Source organism: Pezoporus flaviventris, unplaced genomic scaffold (assembly GCF_033815535.1).
Source record: "Pezoporus flaviventris isolate CSIRO_AGI_PZ_B2104156 unplaced genomic scaffold, CSIRO_AGI_Pfla_v1 ptg000002l, whole genome shotgun sequence".
Classification (NCBI taxonomy): Eukaryota; Metazoa; Chordata; class Aves; order Psittaciformes; family Psittacidae; genus Pezoporus; species Pezoporus flaviventris.
Genome location: NW_026892550.1, coordinates 39,312,697 through 39,332,490, shown reverse-complemented (window position 1 = coordinate 39,332,490; position 19,794 = coordinate 39,312,697). Strand labels below are relative to the sequence as shown.

Sequence of the window (19,794 nt, the reverse complement as noted above, 5' to 3'; positions counted from 1 at the left end):
GGCTCCTATTAAATAAAAAAAAATCAAACAAAAATGGAACACTTTAACATGGAAAGCCACTTTTATGTAAGAACTTTGGGGTTTTTAAAATGTGCTTTCTAAGTTTTTACACTTTACAGTGTACTTACTAAGCCATACTTTTACTCCAGCCAGCCTTGGAGAGCTAAGACTTTGCTAAGGAACTGGTTGAACTACATTCAGACTTTCAGTAGCATTTGGGTTGCTATTATTGCTCTGATTTTGAAACTTACTCTATTGATGGTCTCAGCTGGAAAGAACCAGCTGACTTTAATTCCAGTAGCAGTATGGGTTTTTTTTATGTAAACAAAATAAGTGTTGATTTTTAAAAAACCCAACCAACCAAGCAAAAAAACGCCCCATAAACTCAGAAAACACTGTCCTTCTCAAGGCTGGCTGTATGCAGTAGATTGACTAATTTACATTTTTTTAGTGTTGGAAACTAATGCGGCTGAATTAATAGAATTGTTCATGGTTTTGCAATCTGCTCCAAAAAGTTGGCTCTAAAGGGATGAGACTTCCAGTTGTGATGTGGAGAAACAAGCATACAGCGAAGCACTTAGCCGTAGCATTGTATTTGTTATTTTTTTTCCTCTGCCAAAGCATGTTGTATTTTTTCCTATGCCAAAGTATCCTTATGGAACTCCAGTATGTGCAATGGGATGCAGAAAGTCAAAAAGGCAATGTATACGAACCATTTTATAAGCCATTCTTAAATAGTTCAAGGAAGATACTTAACCGGTACATTATGTGTGATTGATTCATTTTTTTTTGTCTTTGATTGGAATAGCATATTTACTTATCTCTGTAATGACACTGTTGTGTGTGAGGACAGAATCTGGGATCCAAAAATGTGTATCTTAGACTACAATTTAATAATAACAAAAAAATGCCTACATCATATTTCTATCTTCTAGCTCCTTCAAGAGTAAAAATTCATTATTCTTGACTTCCAGACTTTCTCCCAGAAGTTTTATGAACGTAAGAAACTTTGCCAATGAGGCATTGTGATTTATGCGTAACAGTTTAAGCTGTTGCCTTAAATACAGCTAAGTAGGATCCTGTGCAGAGTTCCCGTAATGAAATTCTGTAAATAAGTTGATGGTGGGAGACTTATTGTAGAGGTCCTGTAATCGAGTTCCCTAAGTCTTAACTGCTTGTATGGAAAATACTGCCTTATTTTCATAAAAAGGAGGAGTTTAATATGTAACTAGTTACCTGTTACAAATGAAAAATAAAACTATATAAACTTTAAACTGAGCTATTAGACCAAAATGCCAGCATTAGTCTAAAACCAGAAGCATTTTCTAAATAAATATAGAAAGGTGGCAGCGTTCTACTAATGTCAGCTCATGTTCAACTTCATATATAGTCAAGAAGGACAGTAACATGCTGATTTGAAAATTTGTAAAGTGACAATGGCCATTATTAGGATATGAACTAGCCCCAAATTCTCACACATACTTTTTAAAATGAAATATTCCTCTTTTTCTCCAGCTCTCAAAACGTATTACCAAGCGTTCAGGTAAAGTGGTACTTGAATTTTTGCCAAAACCTTTGCCTGAACTTTCTTCTAGACTGATTTGTTCTTTTGACTGCATTCTTCACGACTCTTGTAAGTAGCAGTCTTGCTCCTCAGAGCCATTAAGATTTTGTTTGTTTGTTTGTTGTTCTTTTCTGAGTTTATTTTTTAATATTACCCATCTAAATCTTGCTGCTTTACTTTCCACTTCTATGCTGTTTGTGAACCATTATCAAATTTTGTAGAACATGGTGTTTACCATGTTCTCAGATATATGCATACACATATGTAATGATCCATGCTTCATTTTAGCCTTATTTCTTTAAATTAATAAACTGCACAAGGTTGAAAGGCATTGTAACTGTATGGTAGTTCTGAAGGAAAAAAAGAATTAACATGCCATTTATTGAGCTAGATGACCCTAAAGAAAAGTTATCCTTTGTGCCATAAAGGCTGGACAGTTTCCCATGTGGCTTTCAAAAGTAGTTATCCATTGCTAAAATTAGACCTAATTTAGTTAGCACGCTTAAAAATTACTCTGACTTGTTTTTTATTTGGAATAGTGCTGGTTATTATATTTTTGTGTATACTACCTCTGAGCCATTTAAAAAAGAAAGCATTCAGTGTGATAACTGTGACTCAGTCTCAGTCATAAGTATTTGCAAGTAATAGAAAGGCAAGTCTGTCCCAGAGCCCAAAGCCTGCAGCAGACTGGAATCCTGCTGTTCTCAACCATGGTGTAAAATTTATCCAAGGTTATTTTCTGAGCTCCATGTCTTAGGCGGTGGAAATATAGCACACCATACGAAGTACTTTTGGCGAGTTGTTTGTTAACTGACTTTTTTTAAAACTTTTAGGTAAAGCTCATGCATAGCAGCCTCAATATTTTATTGGGGGGCAGGAGAAGAGGAGAGTGTGAATAAATACCATATAGCACATTTTCGTGTTTATGTGTATATAGAGAGCAAACTGGACAGAAATGTGTTTTGTGTTTTAACGGTGCCCTCCATCAAGAGATTCGAACATTTGTGTGCAAAGCAAGAAGGCATAGTGACATATACCCCTCATCTTTTCATTCTAAAACTAAATTTGGCTCTGTTTTTCCATATGCTAAGAAATGAAAATGAACAGATCTTTATTACTAGAACTCCTTTGGTTGTGCTGTTTCTTCTGTATTATGTCTTGTAGGGATTTGTGAATCCATCTTTGATTTGCACAGTGAGCTAGTTAGGACAATTTTATCAAAATTAACAATCTGTTGGCCTTGGATGTAGGGAATGTAATGTGTTAGAACATTCTCTCATTTATCTGTTTCGAATGTATATTCTTAGCAGCCATATGATGACTTATTCCAGCTAGAACTGTGAAGTTTTGAAACTTAGTCCACTCTCTACCAGGCTGACAATGTAAAGGAATGATACGGAGTAGGTGGGTACAATGCTCTTAAGAAAGCTAAATTTGTAGTTTAGTTGGAACACTGTGTATTTATCGAGATAATAGGATACTTTCTCTGGTTTTACACCTGACTGAAAGTACAGATTCTTTTATAATACAGACATATAATATTTCTTTACATTTAAAAAAAATGCATCTTTAGGGTTTTTGGAAAAGTAGAAGTCTAAAATAATAAAAAGGGGAACAGGATCCATTCTGACAATCAAAGGTGGGATTAGCTTTAAACCATCTAACCCAGCTTTAAAACTTGTTGGACATTCCGCAGTCACACAAACAGTTCATTCCAAAGCACTGCTTTCCTTAGGAAGCATTTTTCCTTTTATCCTCCTACAGTTGAATCCCTATACTAGTTTTCCATTTTGCTATGGATGCAAACAGGTTGTTTCTGGGCATTCTTTATCCAGTTGAAGCCTGTTCACAGTCTTCCCTTCTGCAAGTTAAACAACTGTAGTTCTTTTCAAGTGTTTTTGTACTGTGAGGTATTTTCCTGAGCATTCTGCCAAGGCATGGTACCCAGAATTGCCACTCTGAGTTAGCAGGTTTGTCAACATTAAGTACATAGCTGAGTGTACTATTCACCTTTCTTGCAAGAGTTTGATCTTGACAATTCATGTTCAGCATGTGATGCTCTCTATAACAAAAGTGACAAACGTAGAATACTACAGTAATTTAGGTCATTTGTTTAATACAAATACATTTTTTTTTCACAACAATAAGCGATACATTACTTTTGTTTCCCTTATTTTCTCTCTTTCAGTACACATTCAACCACAATTTTTCTTTTGCAAAAGAGAGGGAGTTAAACAAGTAACACAAACTCGTAGTTCCAAATATTATACACAGTAAAATATTTTCACCTTACAGTAAGTTTCGTTGCATTATTAGAAATTAATTATAAATGGGTTGTTCTGGTGATGGGGAATTATTGTTTTTTTCTACACAACAAAAATAAACACTGCCTTCAGAGCAGTGTGTGAATGGCACAGTTGGACTAGTTGAGAATCTTTGTAATGCTTATGATAGTCAAAAGTGGTATGTTTACGCCAGTTTGAAATAAATTTCATAATGCTTGTAACTTAAAACAGGAGATGTGTTTATTCACGGTTAAGAGTATTTTTAAAATTCCAGATCTGATCTGAAACCAGATTACTTCTACCTACCTTCATTAAAACTTTTTAAACAAGAATGCAGATTAAGCTGCTTTTGGTAAAAATGGCTGCTCAGCGCAAGGTTCTGCCCTTGTGGTTTTAGCCAAGGCTAAATTCCACTGCCAGCATCTTTGCCCGAGAATGCATTGTGGCTACACAGGCAGTTTGATATGGATCTTTATTTAATATGTCATTTTCATTAAAAAATCTTAGAATGTATCTTAAAAGTTTCAGCATACTGTTTTTTTGCAGGATAGAATCCTGTGGTTATTAAATTGATAGAGAAAATTGTGCTTTGTGTAGGAATGAAAAAACATTGGCTGGTAAGTAGCAGTCTGGTGTCTGTATTTGTGCACCTTATCCATGCAGACCTGTATCCAAGGCATGGTGGTGTGAATAGCTCCTTGCCCTCTTGAAGAGGTAGCATCCTGCTTCACAAGCAAATTCCAATCCTGCATGAAATCCCTGAAAGCTCTAGAATATCCAGTGCACCTAAGAAGATAAAGGGATGCACAGGCTAATACCATAATGCTTTAAAAGGTTAAAGACTGCTTTGAGCTGCAGACTTGCTGTCTGTCTTAGCAGACAGTGTCCCATTTTGCTCCTTTTCCTGCTATCCAAATTAATATTTCAAAGGGAGAGGAGGAGTTTCAACTGAAGTCTTTCTCTGTTCTTGTATTTCACTAACTCTAAGCTTGGTTGCACATGTAATTGAAATGAGTGCCAAAATAGCATTTTGAAGTTGAAGGCATCAGTATAAAATTTTTAGGTTAAGTTGTCTGTTCTGTGGCGAACTCTCCAGTATATTTTAAAAACTGTACAGTAATCTTGTTGGATACTACAGAAGCCTCAGGTATTTTCTTTGAGTTAAATTTTATACTTGTTCAAGAAAAAAGCCAATGTGAATTGGTCTATAGTAAACTGTCAAAATAGGGGATAATGTATTTTCAATGGGGTCATGATGCTATAGCAGGTCAAAGAACAAGCTGGCTAAGGAAGCAGGGTTACTGTCACTTTGTAAGAAAATCTCTGATTATTTCATAAAGCTGTTAATTTTTCTTCCATAATAATTTTCCTTGTCAGTCAATTTTGATGTGGTTCATCAGGTTTTATTGTAGACATCATCCCAAACATTTAGATGCAGCTAGTAATTTTAAGTGTCTGACTTCAGATTTAAGATTTACTTTTTAGCAAGTTAATTTACACTTTTTGAAAACCATGCCTTTGCAGGCTGTTTTAAACATGTGCAGTTATGAAGCATTCCTCAGTACTGTAATTGTTTTCTGAAGGCCTTCTGAAGCCTTCTCCACAATTACAAACAGAGAAATTATTTGGTTACTGTTCTTTGTAATTTCAAATGAGAAGCTGCTAGAATTCTAATTTGAAATTGTATAACTGGGAAGTTATTTTATATGTAAAGTATGTGTTGTTATGTGAAAAAAAAAACCAAACTTGAACATGAATCCAGTTTACCTGGAGTAACTTACAGTAAATATTAACATGTATTGAGGGCCTGTTCAAGCCCCAGGATTTTGTGTTCTGTCTAGCCAGATGACAATCACTTAGTCACAGCAAAATTACATAAGCAATTCCAATATAAAAGAACATAATGGTCTGATAAAAGCCACATTTCTTGCTAATACTGCAACTTCCAGTGTTCCCTGAGCCTTAAGCCAGTGAACGCATTCACAAAGGAATGCCTAATATATGAACTCTAATACATTTTAGGCCCAGCACCCTGGATAATTGCAAGAATGGACTGATTCTGTTAGTTAATTACAGATATTTGAGTGTGTAAAGAGGAAATTTACCAAGGCTTCTGTAGAAGAATATCCACTTGTAATTGTGGCAGATTTCCCTCTTTGAATGAACCTGTCCTTTCCTAGCCTCTTTACTCTGGTTCTTTATTTACTTGTTTGCTTTTCCTTCTTTACCTAAATAAAAGATTAAAAAAAAGCAAAACAACTTTAATCCTTTTTTTTTTTTTTAAAATATACATTACTTTCAGGCCCCAGACTTGTCCATGCCAGTACGTAACTACTTCAGGTCAATACTTGCTGTTGTGTCCTGATGGTAAACATCACAGATATGAAAAGTGAATCACAAAAATGGCTCTTTATATATAATTCACCCTGTTGGACACAGTATTACATCTACATTCATTTATCTATTGCACCTTTTAATGCTATTCACACTTTATTTTTATATGAGGATGTTCAAAACACGAAGTTAACTGAACTGTAAATCTCTAACACCTCAAGTTTACCTGTACAGAGGGAAACCATTGATTTATTTTTTCAGTCAGGAAAAAAAAAAGCTAACTTTTCAGAACAAGGAGATAAAAACTAATGTTCTGTTAAAATATGTAGGTATATTCTCTTACGTCTACTGTCCTGTATTATGAATCTTAAAAAATAAAACCAAAATTGGCTTCCGTCTTCCCTATGTGTCATCCTTTTTCAGACCTTGGATAATATGCTATTTACTTTTGTGTAGTTCTTCACTGAATTGCATTTTTTTAATTTATAGTTCTGCCTCAAATCTTTGTGCATCCAAATTATGTCTAATTCACTCTTACAAAGCAAAATGAACAGCTGAGCCGCTCTTCTAAATACATACCTACACATTCTCTCCTTCCTGTTTTTGTTCTGCAAACAGCTGTACTTAAAAAAAATATCTGTAGCTTATGGAGACATGAGTTTATGCTGGTTGGAGTTACTTACTTTTCAAAAATTCAGGCATATTCAGAACAATACTACCCTTCAAATGTCTCAAATATCCTCAGTTGACACAGCTGTCCAAACTTTCAGGCTCCACTGCAGTCACATGAATATTTGTTACCATATGAGGCTTAGAGAATGAGTACTGAGGTACAGCTCTTTGTACTTCGCTTCAGTTAATGCATATAACTTGACTGGTACCCTCTTGAGGTGTATCTTTAAGAAGATAAATAGCAAATACACAACTCTTAGTAGTAAACAGATTAAAGGTTTTTGTTTTCTGTAAACAAAATGATTCTATCAGGTCTCTTCCTACTTTCCCAGCCATCAAATTTAAAGTAAAAGAAAAAAAGAAAAAAAAAGAAAGTACTATTGTCACATTGGTTTGGCATTGTCTGTTAAACCTGTTCTCTATTGCACTTTCTACACTTACTTCCACTTTCACTACACTTGGTGACTAATTGAGGAACTACTTCACAAACGGTCACATTCCATACAGTAACAAGTTGCTTTGCTGGATCCATTTTCCTTGTAGGATTTTGTTTTCTGTGTGGGTTTTTTTTGTTCTTTTTAACTGAAAAAAATGCAGTCGTTTCTGCTCTCTTTTAGCATCTGTAGTGTACAAAACACTACGCCTTATTCTGCAAGGAAGAAACAGTGCTGCCTCTGTCAAACTGGCATGACCTCAGACATCATTTCTTCAGCTTCTGGCTGAGAGTTTGTACCTGTCTGTGCTACTGGCACCACTACTGCGTCCTTGATATCTGAGGTCTGAGTGCACAAAGAGTTCTTGTCCTCCAGTTTTTTGGTGGTGTCTGGGCAGTTCTGAACAAAGATCACTCTATTGTAGGCTTTCAACCTGCGCCACAGCTGAACATACACCTTACACTGCACGTACATGAAGACCAGGCCCCCCGTGAATCCAATGGCCACCACCACGAGTTTTGTCCAAAATGGCCATTCAAGGACACCTTTAAAATAAAACATTTATATAAATTACCATTGTTATATATTGAATATCAAGCACTGAATTTCAGTAAAATATTTTGAAAATAAGCCACTTACTTGCTAAGAATTCCGGGTATGTACATGCTATTGGGACAGTTGTGACTCAAGGAGAAAATAACAGCAGTTTCCTGTCCCATAGGCCAGACAAGAAACTACATCTGCCTCCCACTTTCAACTGACTTCACCACAATCTGGTCAAATAATAAGTGAAAGGCCACTTGCACAAAGGCAGTATAATGCTTGGTAACACTGATAGCTGTAGTGTTCTCTGTCATAGCAGTACTTTGAAATAGTAACAATCTATTAAGTGATGGTGCTGGTTTTTTTTTTAATTTGCAGCAAAATGAAAGCATACAAAGACCTTGAAATCACTTTGTATCTGCCTAAACTGCTATTACTCTATTTAATTGAACTTGCCACAGACAAATCCTTATGTATTTGTTAAATTTGTTCACAAAATGTTTGTCAAACCTTTCTTCAATTCCCTGTTCCTGGAATCAGAAGAAGTAACAAAGAACACTTTGCCAAGGTGTCATATACAGTGATGTGTTCTTTCTCTCATTTCCCCCTTTAATAACTGGGTTTAAATATCACTGTCTCTTTCTTGCTTTTAAAGGTGAAAACAGTACGGTTAGCATCTGACTAAGCCTATCAGTGGGTAAAGGCACTTAGAATCGGCAAGTCACAGCTGGAGTGCTGAGCTCAGAAGAAAGAGGCTGAATAAACAGCTCCGCTTTCGTTCAGAGTTTCTTCCACTTCTTAGAATTAAAGATGTGCTGCTGCTGCTTCATCCATGGTTATACAGAAAGTGTCATTTGTTGCTTAACTGGTATGGCACAGTGAATTTTGCATCATGCAGTATATTCCAGAATTGCTGTATTTTAACAAATTTGAGATTTATTAGGAGAGGTAAAGCTCAGACCTGCTTCTTCACGCAGAGCAAATTTATGTGAAACTTGATTCCCTTCCAGTGGTGCCATATAAATTTTAGAATATTTTAAATAGGTTTTAAATTGTCCTTTCTATTGACCAGTGACAGTTTTACCAATGACAAGGTTTACACTTTCATTTATTTCTATCATATGCTTTCATAAGGAGGAAAAAAAACCAAATCCTTTAAATATTTTAAGATACATGTTAAAAAGAGGTTTTTAAACTTACACAATATTAACAAACAGTACTAGTGCTCAGGGCTTTCAGATTTTCTCCTCTAAAGGTGTTTATAAAGTGTTTTTTCCTCCTGTGTTCACTGTCTTTTTCCTAGCATTTCCCATTTGAAGGGAGATAATGAAGAGAAAAGCAAACTACAGATATGGCTCTTCCCTGTCCTCTTCCTCCTAGAGGTTTGATTTTGTAAAAGTATCACCCCTGCCAACATGGGGGCAATAGACTTCTCTTCAGTAAACAGTTATTTTTACATGGTTTAAGGAGCTTCAAGGTGTATCTCTGTCCACTTTTTAGGGTGGAGAATCATCCGTTACATTTGGTAGGCACTGAATTCTATGGAAATCATAAATATTTTCAGCCTACCAGGAATTAATTAATATGATTATTATGCATTCTATATAACAACAAAAATTCATGTCAGCTGTTTTGTTGTGTGAATTCAGCTAATCCACAGAACTACATTCCCCCTTTTAATGAGTAGGATCACCTAGTTGTACTTATAAATAGAAGTTCAAAGCCATTCCTAGTCCTGTCCTTAGGGCCATTTTTTTTGAGAGATGGAAAATAGGGCTACCCATCTAGAAAGGAGGCAAAACAAGACTATACAGTACACATTCATCTGTGAGTTACTGAGGCTTGTTACATATTTTCCTCTCACAGGGAAGAAAGGCAAGCATCAGGAGTATCATTAAATATTTACCAAGGCACAAAGCTCTGCCTGTTTTGCTTTCTGTGTTAACTTGAGAGCATAGTACAAAGCTACAGACCTTTGTCCTTCTACTGCACTTAAAGTTAATTCAGATAGAAACTCAAAAGCCTTTTATCATCATGATCGTATTTAAGACTAAATTTAAGACTAAACAGATTTGAAATGGAAAACAGTAGTTCAGTTTGGAACACAGTTTCCACATAGGGTACAAAGAAACCTAGTTGTGTTAAACACGTTTTGCTATACATGGCCAGTTGGGTTTTTGGTATGTCCACAAATGAAGACTCCACAACTTCTCTGCTCCAGTGTTTGACCACCCTCAAAATAAAAGCAACCGGCATTCACAATGAAATTCTATTCAAAAGGATGCAGGGATGGCTTTCCATATTTCTTAAGTCCTACATGAAGGACTAACACAACTGGAACACAGTCTCTTGGAACTTTGTATAAGGAAGCTTGTTGATGAAGGGGCTCTATCGTGTTTTACAGGATATCAAGGTTCAAGTGGGTAATATAAACAAATCACTATTTTTTGACCTGAACTTGCACTGAGCTGTTTGAATTTGACTCAGCTCTTTGTCTGAACTTCAGAATATCTAGATAATGGGAGATTAACCTAAGAAAAAACAGCAGGCTAGTTAAGCCATGGCAATGATTACACTAAGTAGAGGTCTCTCTGCAGGGCATAACAAGCTTTTAACACTGACGCACTCATTACTTCTGCATTAAAGCAATTGCTATAGCCATGTATCAGTGAGCTGTCATTTAAGAACAGAATGTGACTGGTTACATACCTGCCTCTCAAAGCCATCCATTGCATTATCAACAAGACTGAGGAAGGTAGAAGATACTTACCATTATCATTGCCTTGTTTAATTTCCTCAGCGGTTCTGTCAATTAAAACATACAATGACCAAACAACACAGGTAATTGCAATTACATGGAATGTGACTGAACAAACTATTTTCCTCCTCTCACTTGTTGTCATCTGTAGTTTCTCCCACTGTAATGAAAAAAAATAAATAAAAGTTAGAATTTTAAAATAGTACAATAAACTGATTCTCTTTCTACCAAAAAGAAAAAAAAAAGCAGTAATTAATAAAATTAACAAATCCTTTTATTTTGATAATACACATTACAGCAGTATGTGCATCGTCACTGTAAAATTCATAATGATGTTACTTTTACAGATTCAGAGGAATCAAGAGTTCTGTTTCTGTCTGCTTGCAAATGACATCTGAAGTAATCTCATTGCAGCATAGCCAAAACATGTTAATAGACAGGTAAGAAGCTGAATATTCATTTTAACCTTACCTGATGCACACCTCTGGTGATGAGAGAATTAAAAAAACCCAGACTTTAGTTTTTAATACTTACACTGTTCTCAGCTATTCTCAGTTGCTTAGACTTAGAGGAATGCAGTTATGGAACAGACTTCCCATAAATTAAGAGCATAAGAAATGCAATAGCATTGAGGATTAAATTCAATAAACTCGAAAAGATGATTACATGGAAATAATTGTACGTGAAAGCAGTTGGCCTTGGTAATGCAAGAAGGGTCTTCCAGGCACACGTTTGTGAATTATGGCCCTAAATCCATCATACATCTGTGAATTATGGCAATAAATCCTATCTTAAGGCTATTTTAAGATGAAATAAGCTATTCTCTGCATTTAAACAATGCAACTCTTTGGGCCAACTTTTTAATCGTCTTCCTTGTGAAGATGTAGGTTTTTTTCAGCACTTCTTTAAAATAAACCCCTTCCCTACTAAAACGCTTACATTGAAAAACAGATGAAAGAATGACATTTAAAACCAAAATGCCTCAATTCCAATGAATAATCTCAGAGCCGGTCGCTAGCATCTGATACATGGAACAAGTACGAACCTCAGTACAACAGTGCCACCTCCCTGCAGCCGTGCTCATGCAAGACTGAACTGTGCTACAGTGTGCAGGCCCCAGCACAGACGACCGGCACAGCAAAGCTGCTGCTTGCCTACATATACCTTTACTGCACTCCTGCAGTGGTTCCTAGTCTTTTCCAGGTGCTAAACCTGGCTCAAAACCACTGGCCACTTCAGAGCACCGAGGTGGTATAAATTTGCTTTGAAGGTATGAGTTTGGCTTTGTTTTCCTTGTTTTGGGTTGCTTTGGAGCTTTTTTGTTGTTGTTGTTGGCTAGTTTGGTTTTTATATTTTGTTTTGGTTTGTTATAGGGAAATAGCAAATTTCCCCTAAATTGCTTATGTATAGTTTTGGAGATAGTTAGCATTAAAGATAGAGGTTTACGCTTTAACCTGAACCAGTATGGCAGTTCTTGTCTGACTACTGCTTGCTGTCCTGTCACATTTTGAAGGAGCACAACTGTCCTAAAATGTTAATGCAATGTCACCAAGAGGGCTAACTTTCAAAAATGCTTCTTCCTGCCCCTAGTTTTACAACAGTACTTACTGGACCAAACAAGTTTCAGTCTTTAGTGGCAGTTAAACTTGCACATTTCAGAGCTGTCACCTCAAAACAAAATCTCTGGAGCATTTTCTAGCCCTTGCTAAAGTTTTACAATCACAAGCCTTAAATAACTGTATAGAAGAACTGACATATTTCCTGAGTTATATACAAAGAGACAGTGCTAGCAGTCTATTACTATTTCCTAGCTAATACTTCATTTTCTGATACATCTACTTAGGAATGAAAACTAAGCTTACTGGGTTCTGTACAGCAGTCTGGGAAAATGGGAGGCATTAAAAAAAGTAAATAAACCAACAAAAAAACCCAGAACCTTATATTCATTGTAGTTCACGTAGGTAGTATTGAGCAGACAGACTGTGGCATTATCATCAGTCTTATCATATCATTACAGTCGCCAGGTTACACAGCATTTGACCTAGAGACTTATCTTTTTTGCAGCAAAAATTCAATTCAAGCCTTGCAAAAGGCTTTCTTTCCAAAGAAAAAGTGGTCTTTGTCCACATGGAAGAAGGGATTTTACCTTAACCCTTCATTTACCTGTGGATGCTTTGTGAGAGATCAAAGCTGAACATAATAAAGAATGAACTGTGTTCATAAATAGAAGTTTTTTTGCAGTCTCAACTCTGATGCTGTGTGTTTTGGTCTACCGGAGAGAAGATTCTGAGCTAAATTTCCACTGTCATGTGTACCTCCAGTCTCCTTACAACCATTTTACTCTCTGCAACATACACAAAAGCTTTAGTATCTATCTGAACACCTGGACAAATACAGCTATTGCATATGGAATTTTAAAGTCAAACAAGAAGGTTGTTCCCATTTCTCTAAATGCAAACATTTTGTAAGTGGCAAAGAAAAAGAAACCTGAATGACCAACAGGCAGGGTAGGTAAATAAAGGAATAAGCTCACAGACTTCTGCTGAGATTGACAAGAAAGATATATCAGGAGAGGAAGCTAGCAGAAATGGGCTAAAGCAGACCTTTTATGCTAACATCCCGTGACCAGATCCAGCCAGAAAGCAAGCCAAGGCCTGCCTGACTGATTCCTTTTGCTGGCCCCTTTCCTTCTCCCACCAGACAGCATGCCTGTGTGTCTAGTCTACCACCAGAAATAAGCAGGCTGGCAGGGGACTTGGAGAGGTCACCAGGACATGGGTCATTATGGAACTGGAGGACTGTGCAGAGTCCCAGCTGGGATACAAGAAAGGAACTAGAGACCTGCTCACACAGACACAGGGAGATCAGAGTACTTGGGAGAAATTAAAGCTCTTGAGAGTTGTGCTTTTGTTCTGCCCTGCCCCAGCTGCAGTCCCAGTTCTCCTCTCCAACTCTAGTCATGATGGGCTGAACTCAGAAGGGGAAGTTCAATTAAACTTTGTGCTTTACTCCTGGTGATCCCTGTGGTAGCTACGGCAATTTTCTTGTCCTACTCATGTATTTTATCTTGGCAGAACAGAGAGTTCTACATGACCACTGTCACTCTCTAGTAGACAACTGATGTTAGTAGATAAGCCAACAATTTATGTTGTCCTGGAGCAGAAAAAAAGTGCATTTCACGATTTGAGGATATTTGCAATTGGCTTAAATCAAAAATTTGACTGTTTCTGTTAGCACAGACTTTCTTGGATAAAAGCATAGGTAGGGAAATAAAAAATCGCTTGAAAATCCATAGCAAAGTCCACAATATATTGAGCAGTGAAAGCATCACCCCCTTTAAGCTATATTGAGTCCTAAAGTACAAGTAAAAGTTATGTGGATAAGTTTGGCAGGTGCTACCATGTCACACAGCATATCAATGCCTCCTTAACCACTCAGAAATTCACCCCTTCTGTATTTGGAAGCTTCTGCAGTTCTCATGGCATAAGTTCTACATTCATGATAACAAGGTAAAATAAAATGCATCATCTTTTATCATTTTCATCAGTACTCCAAAAAAGTGTGCAACCATCAGGTTGATGACACCCTGACATGCCATGGATAGAATAGCAGAGCCACGAAGAACAGAAAAATAACACCAAAAAAAGTGCCCAAATGCAATTTTCCTTGGAAACTCATATGTTAATACACATAAAGAGACTGGAAGGAAGAAAAGAAATAGAAGAGACAATAACAGCCAGAGGAGACATTTATAATGACTTACAAATTACTGAGACTCTAAACTTGTAGACAAACACCCAAACACTAGCTTTTGCCCAACCACCTCTGAAGCACCCCTTCACTGTTGTACATCTGATTGTCCTCACTCACAGATTCCTTAATCCTGACAGCAATACAGACACAGACAGGAAATCATGAGAGATGCAGATGGTTTAATGTCTTGCAAATGCAAGCAATTGCATGAACACCATTATGCTCCACAAAATGGGTGTGCCAGAACAGGTGTGCCAAGACCCTTTGTAACATCTGAAGACTGCAACACCTTTTACACAAGTCGCCCCCAAAAAAACCTCCATAATGGAACAGTGCATATCCCAAGAAGAAAACTTGAAACAGCCCCAGCCCCATTTCTATTTTCTGAATAAGCTTTCTGAACATTACACTTGCAGTGTGCTCTGCAAACCACTGGAGGGTGATAGAAGACTGTCTACCTGCTTCAGAGGTTCCTACCAGGAAGAAAGAATGAATTGTCAAAGGAAAGAAGGTGGATTGTAAATGTGACAAGAAATACTCCTCCCACCCCAACCACCACTTACAGCTACTTCTAAAGCACGATATGCACCTCAGCCTGAGTTCCTGTGCTTTACTGCTGGATAAATTTGTAATAATCTTGAAAGTGGCAGCTGTAAAACACTAAGTTTCTACCTCGTGCTCTGGTTTTGATTCTTAAAGACTCTGAAATTTTAAGAGAATGGTTACTGATTTCAAAACCCACTCTTGCAATTACAAATTGCAGTCATGAGTCTTCTGGGTAAAGAAAAAGAAAATCAAAACAAAACCAAAATAAAATACAGCCTACCCACAGGGAACATCTAAATCACATGCAGCCAACCACTTCCCTTTCCTATAACATAGTCTCATAAAATCCCTGGTGTTTATTTTAAAGGACCAAAATCTACCTCCCTGCATGTCATTTCTAATAGAAGCTTGGTTAATCAGTATCAACAAATAAAGATGGATATTTTCTTAATATCCTCTGAAAACAGTTTGTCTGCTTCATATTCTAGAGATCCCAATACAGCCTCTCTTCTTAACAGAAGTAAATCTGCAGTTTTAATTCCCTCCCATACTTAAGCTTTCTGCAAAGTGGTTTCATGACTGCCCAATGCAGAACCAAAAGATTCTCACTGATCCACACACAAAAGCTATTGCCACATCACAGAATCGCACTCTGCAGATTGCTGCTCGTGTTCCCTTCCCCCCCTTTCAGATTGTAGATTGATTGCCTGCCTGACCCCATCCACCATTTTGTGTTCACACATTGCCTCCTGCTAGCAGTAATCTTCCCTCACATTGGCCATGAGATTTTGTCTACATAGATGTCCTGAAGCAACTCCATATCTATTTCAGGTTTGTAGGTTCAAACCTTTACAGCCGAAGGTCTCTCTCTTGTAGGAGCTCATCACTGACGATGCTAAATTGAAGGTGAAGTTAATGGGCTGTTTTGAAACATGCTATAAATGCTTCGACTTCTAACCCCTGGGTATTTTCAGGAGCCCCGATTTTAAAAATTGCAGGCAAGGAGACTTGACAGAGGAATCTTATATGGCCATGACATTGCTAATATTAAATATTTTTCCCGTTCTGACATATTTCTCCCTATCCATCATTTAGCAAAAAAATGACAACAAACGGAATGTAAACAGTACCCACAGCTGGAAGGACGTCCTTCTGCTCTCACCTAGAGCTAAAGTCATCACACAACATTTTCTGGATTCTTTCTACAATCTAAAGAAAGACCTTGAGCCAACCTCTACCTTGGAATAATCATGCCTGCAAAATGAAGGCTAAAATAATTTACTAGTGGCTGTCATAGAAACTGCACTCTGCACACAAACTAGGAATACACACTTCTGAGATAAGCTTTAAAGAACTGGGGCAGTGTATGATGAAGTGAGCCAAGCACTCAAGATATGTCAGTAGTCTGAACATGTAGCTTAGAGTATACTGAGTGGGTTAGGCAGGCTTTTCTGGTCACTCGTTGCAGTGCTAATTGGTTCAGTCTCCACAGTAAACTGTTCATTACCAGCTGGAGGAAAGCAGCTGCCAACAGTAGTTTGCAGGAATGGAATTTGTTCAGTGGGTGGAGGAGGGAGAAATAATAGCAATAAAGGACAACAGGGCTCCACACATGTTGGGAGAACAAAATAGCCTCGTGCAGATTTGAAGTGCTGATGAGAGATGAGACCTCAAACCTTGTAATTTGACTAAAAGCCACTCCATGCCACCTAAACATGTGGCTACAGCCTGTGCCTGAGTGATGATGCATGCCTCACTGCGCCCTTCTTCAAGAAGCGCCCCTCATGCAGTCCAACAGAATGTGTCAGGTCTGATGGCTGAAAGGAAAAGGGATTGGCCTCTGAAAACACCTCCTTTGTGTTCTTTTCCCCGAACAAATCCAGAGCACTTTTAAAGAGGAAGAACTGAGCAGGCTCACAAAAGCAAAAAAAAAAAGGTGTTTGTTTTTGCTTGTCATCAAAAGGTACATCCCAGAGGAAAAAAAAAATCCTGTAAGGATCAAGATTAGAAGACCTGCAATATTAGCCATAGTACACAAAAGTCAAATCAATAGAAAAGAATCCAACTTGTATGGTGCATCATAGAGCCATATCAATGCACAACCCTACCTTGATCTATATAGCTCATTAGATGAGCTGGTACAAATCCTCTGGCAAACCTGTCTGAAGTTTGCCTAAAATCTATTTCTGTCCCCAGGTGACACTAAATAAAGCTCTCTGAAATTCAAATGAATGTCTTTGGTGTATTTAAAACACCTGTTAAAAGTTTAAAACTGAACCAGAAACGGGTGCATATCTAAAGACAAGCACACTTTAATTTGCCTTTATGTGGGATATGCAAGCCTAGAGTAATAAAAGAACCACATAATGGAAAATCTCATTTTGATAAATACTTTAAGATTATCATCTGCAAAGACTAACAATTCAGTTTTATGAAAACTGGTGTTTATTAACTGACAGTTAGAAGAGCTGGACTTGAATGATGCACTCTTCACAAACTTAAGGCAATTTTTTAGCTGTGTATGTCATCAGTTAGCAGACCCTTAAAAAGTGTGAAATGGGGGTATTAAGCAATTAGAGAAGACAATTTCTAAAAAGAAGTAGCTGTTTTTGCAATCTGAAAGTACCATTGAGGAAACTTGTCATTTACAACTAGAACTTCAGTGTCTGCATCCTCATCATCCCAACACAGACTAAACAAGAAAAAAAAATACTATGCTTTGGAAATACAGGACTAGTGAGACCTCATGTCCCTCTCATCCAATAGTCTGTCTCAGGCAGAGGCCAATACCAGGTGCTTCAGAGAAATGTGCAAGAAATCCCCTGGCAAGTAACTATAGCATAATCTCTCCATACTGGGTACTTCTTCCTAGCTCCCATCTGCTAGAAATTATTACATCAACATATAGAATGTGAAAGTACTCTACCAAATGTTTATTTTCCAAGCATCCTTTTTGAATGCTGATACAACATTAACCAATTCTTTGTTCATTAGAAGTCTACATGATCAGACTTTGATCCTATCATCATGAACTTCCCTTTTACAATTGCTGTTTCTTTTCTTGCCTTGTAAGCTATTTAAGAAAAGGAACATTATCTCCTAGCACAGTACATTTCATCTACCTCATCTAAAAAGATGATCCTGACGGATAAACTGCAGGTGAAACACTAAACCACTGGTCAGGAATGAACTATCACCACAATGCAAAACTATAGATAATGTTTGGTACTGAAAACATGAGACACACATCTAGAACTCTAGAAAATATTTATGTTAGGTGCCTGGGCATATGCCTTTATTACTCAAAAAAACAAAAAAACAAGCTACATATGGGCAACCCATAAAGAAGCAAGGAAAAAAAGGGGTAGAATCTATGTCTCCACTGAATTCTATCACAGTTAAGGACAGAAACAGATGCTTTTACCTGCTCTTCCTACAGTATTTCTACAATCATTCTATTGAAAGGATCTGGTTTGTGTGTCACTTTTATTCTCTTTGTAGCTAGTCATCTTGACCTCTCTCTCCTCTGTCTTTCCAAAAGAGCAGCACACCTAATTGAACGCCAGACATTCTCCTGCAGTCACTAAGTAGTAAATGCCTTTAAATCACAGTCCAGCTCTCAAATAACAACTTAGGCATACCAAAAAATCCCCCCAAAACTGCACATGAAAAAAAAGAATCAATCAATCTAACTACCATACCACAAAGCACAGATCATAATTTTGCTGCAAGAGCAGTTAAACTGAGATTCCGTTTTCCAGACAAAGCAGGTGGGAGTGCTGCATTTTGTAGCGTGTACTCTACAGGCAATACAAGAGCAGCCATGACACATGCTCAGTGCTGTATTTGAGATGGATTGTTTCGGGTCAAAGCAAAGATGAGCCCTTCCTCCACTACAGAAGCCATAACAACCCATCTCCCAACATTCTGTGCCAAAGTTTCTGTCTCCAGACACAAAGTAGCCTGGGCTCCCTTTGCATATCTTAAACGCCTTAAACAGTGTGATGGATGTGGACAGAAGGCTGGGATAGCATGCTAGAAATAGGAAAAGAAGAGGAATTAGACAGAAAGATGGATATAGCAACATGCTGGAGATCAACATCCTATTACATAGTCTTGCACACTTCTCCAAATTTCTTTAGTCCCGTCCAATTAAAGTGAAATTCCTCTTAGGCACCTAAGACATAGTTATTATATGATCACAGTTTTGTTATAGTCTTTTCCTGCATCACCTTCTGTTCAGTATTTATCACACTGCTTAATTTCCTCGATATCAAATTGTTTAGCCTGCTGAGAAGTATCTTGAAGCATGCATTTTGAAATTAGAGTTGATGAAATAAAACTGGTGGCACATGAAAAGGTAAATCAACAAATACACTTTCTGTTTATTTAGCTGCAGTTATAAATGGTGTACAGAGTCTTCTCTGGGAGTTATAACAGAATATTAGTTATTCCATCTTCCACTTACTTAGAAAATATTTTTCATCTATGTTTGCTTTCTCTTGAAACAGTGCAAGCATGAAAATTCTTATTACTGCCTTGTGCTATGTGTGCTTTGTCTTTTTCTTTACTGATCATGTCCTTGATTCTCCCATTTAATACGTAACTAGTTTAAACAATCTTTCTAATATGTAAAATTCCTTAGAGATCTAATTTGTGTCGTACAGAATAAAAACTTAAAGCCAGGGGAACTACCTGGGGAACTTGCTGCGCAACCTGGCCTACAGAAGTGTGTGTTACATCACTACAGCCCAAAGCCCTTCAGCATCACAACTTAACAGGAACAGAGAGAACAGCAGCAAGTGGAGGAAGGAAGGGCACAAAGGTCCCCTTGCAGGCTAAGGACTCTTGTGAGAAAAGGAGTACAGTTGCCTGGAAACAGAAAGCAGCCATATCTGAAAGTCA

At 37.4% G+C, this 19,794-nt stretch overlaps 1 protein-coding gene across 5 annotated transcripts in view; it reads right to left on the bottom strand.

Moving 5' to 3' along the window:
* Positions 1-7,414: 7,414 nt before the first annotated feature.
* MARCHF1 (membrane associated ring-CH-type finger 1) overlaps positions 7,415-19,794 on the bottom strand; it is a 157,212-nt gene continuing 144,832 nt past the window's right edge. For all 5 annotated transcript variants that reach the window (XM_061475525.1, XM_061475542.1, XM_061475515.1 and 2 more), the window contains 2 exons: positions 10,603-10,750; positions 7,415-7,834 (listed from right to left, as the gene is read on the bottom strand). In XM_061475525.1, the coding sequence (XP_061331509.1) occupies positions 7,533-7,834; positions 10,603-10,750 (450 nt within the window). In that variant the 3' untranslated portion in view covers positions 7,415-7,532. The remainder of the gene's footprint in view (positions 7,835-10,602; positions 10,751-19,794) is intronic.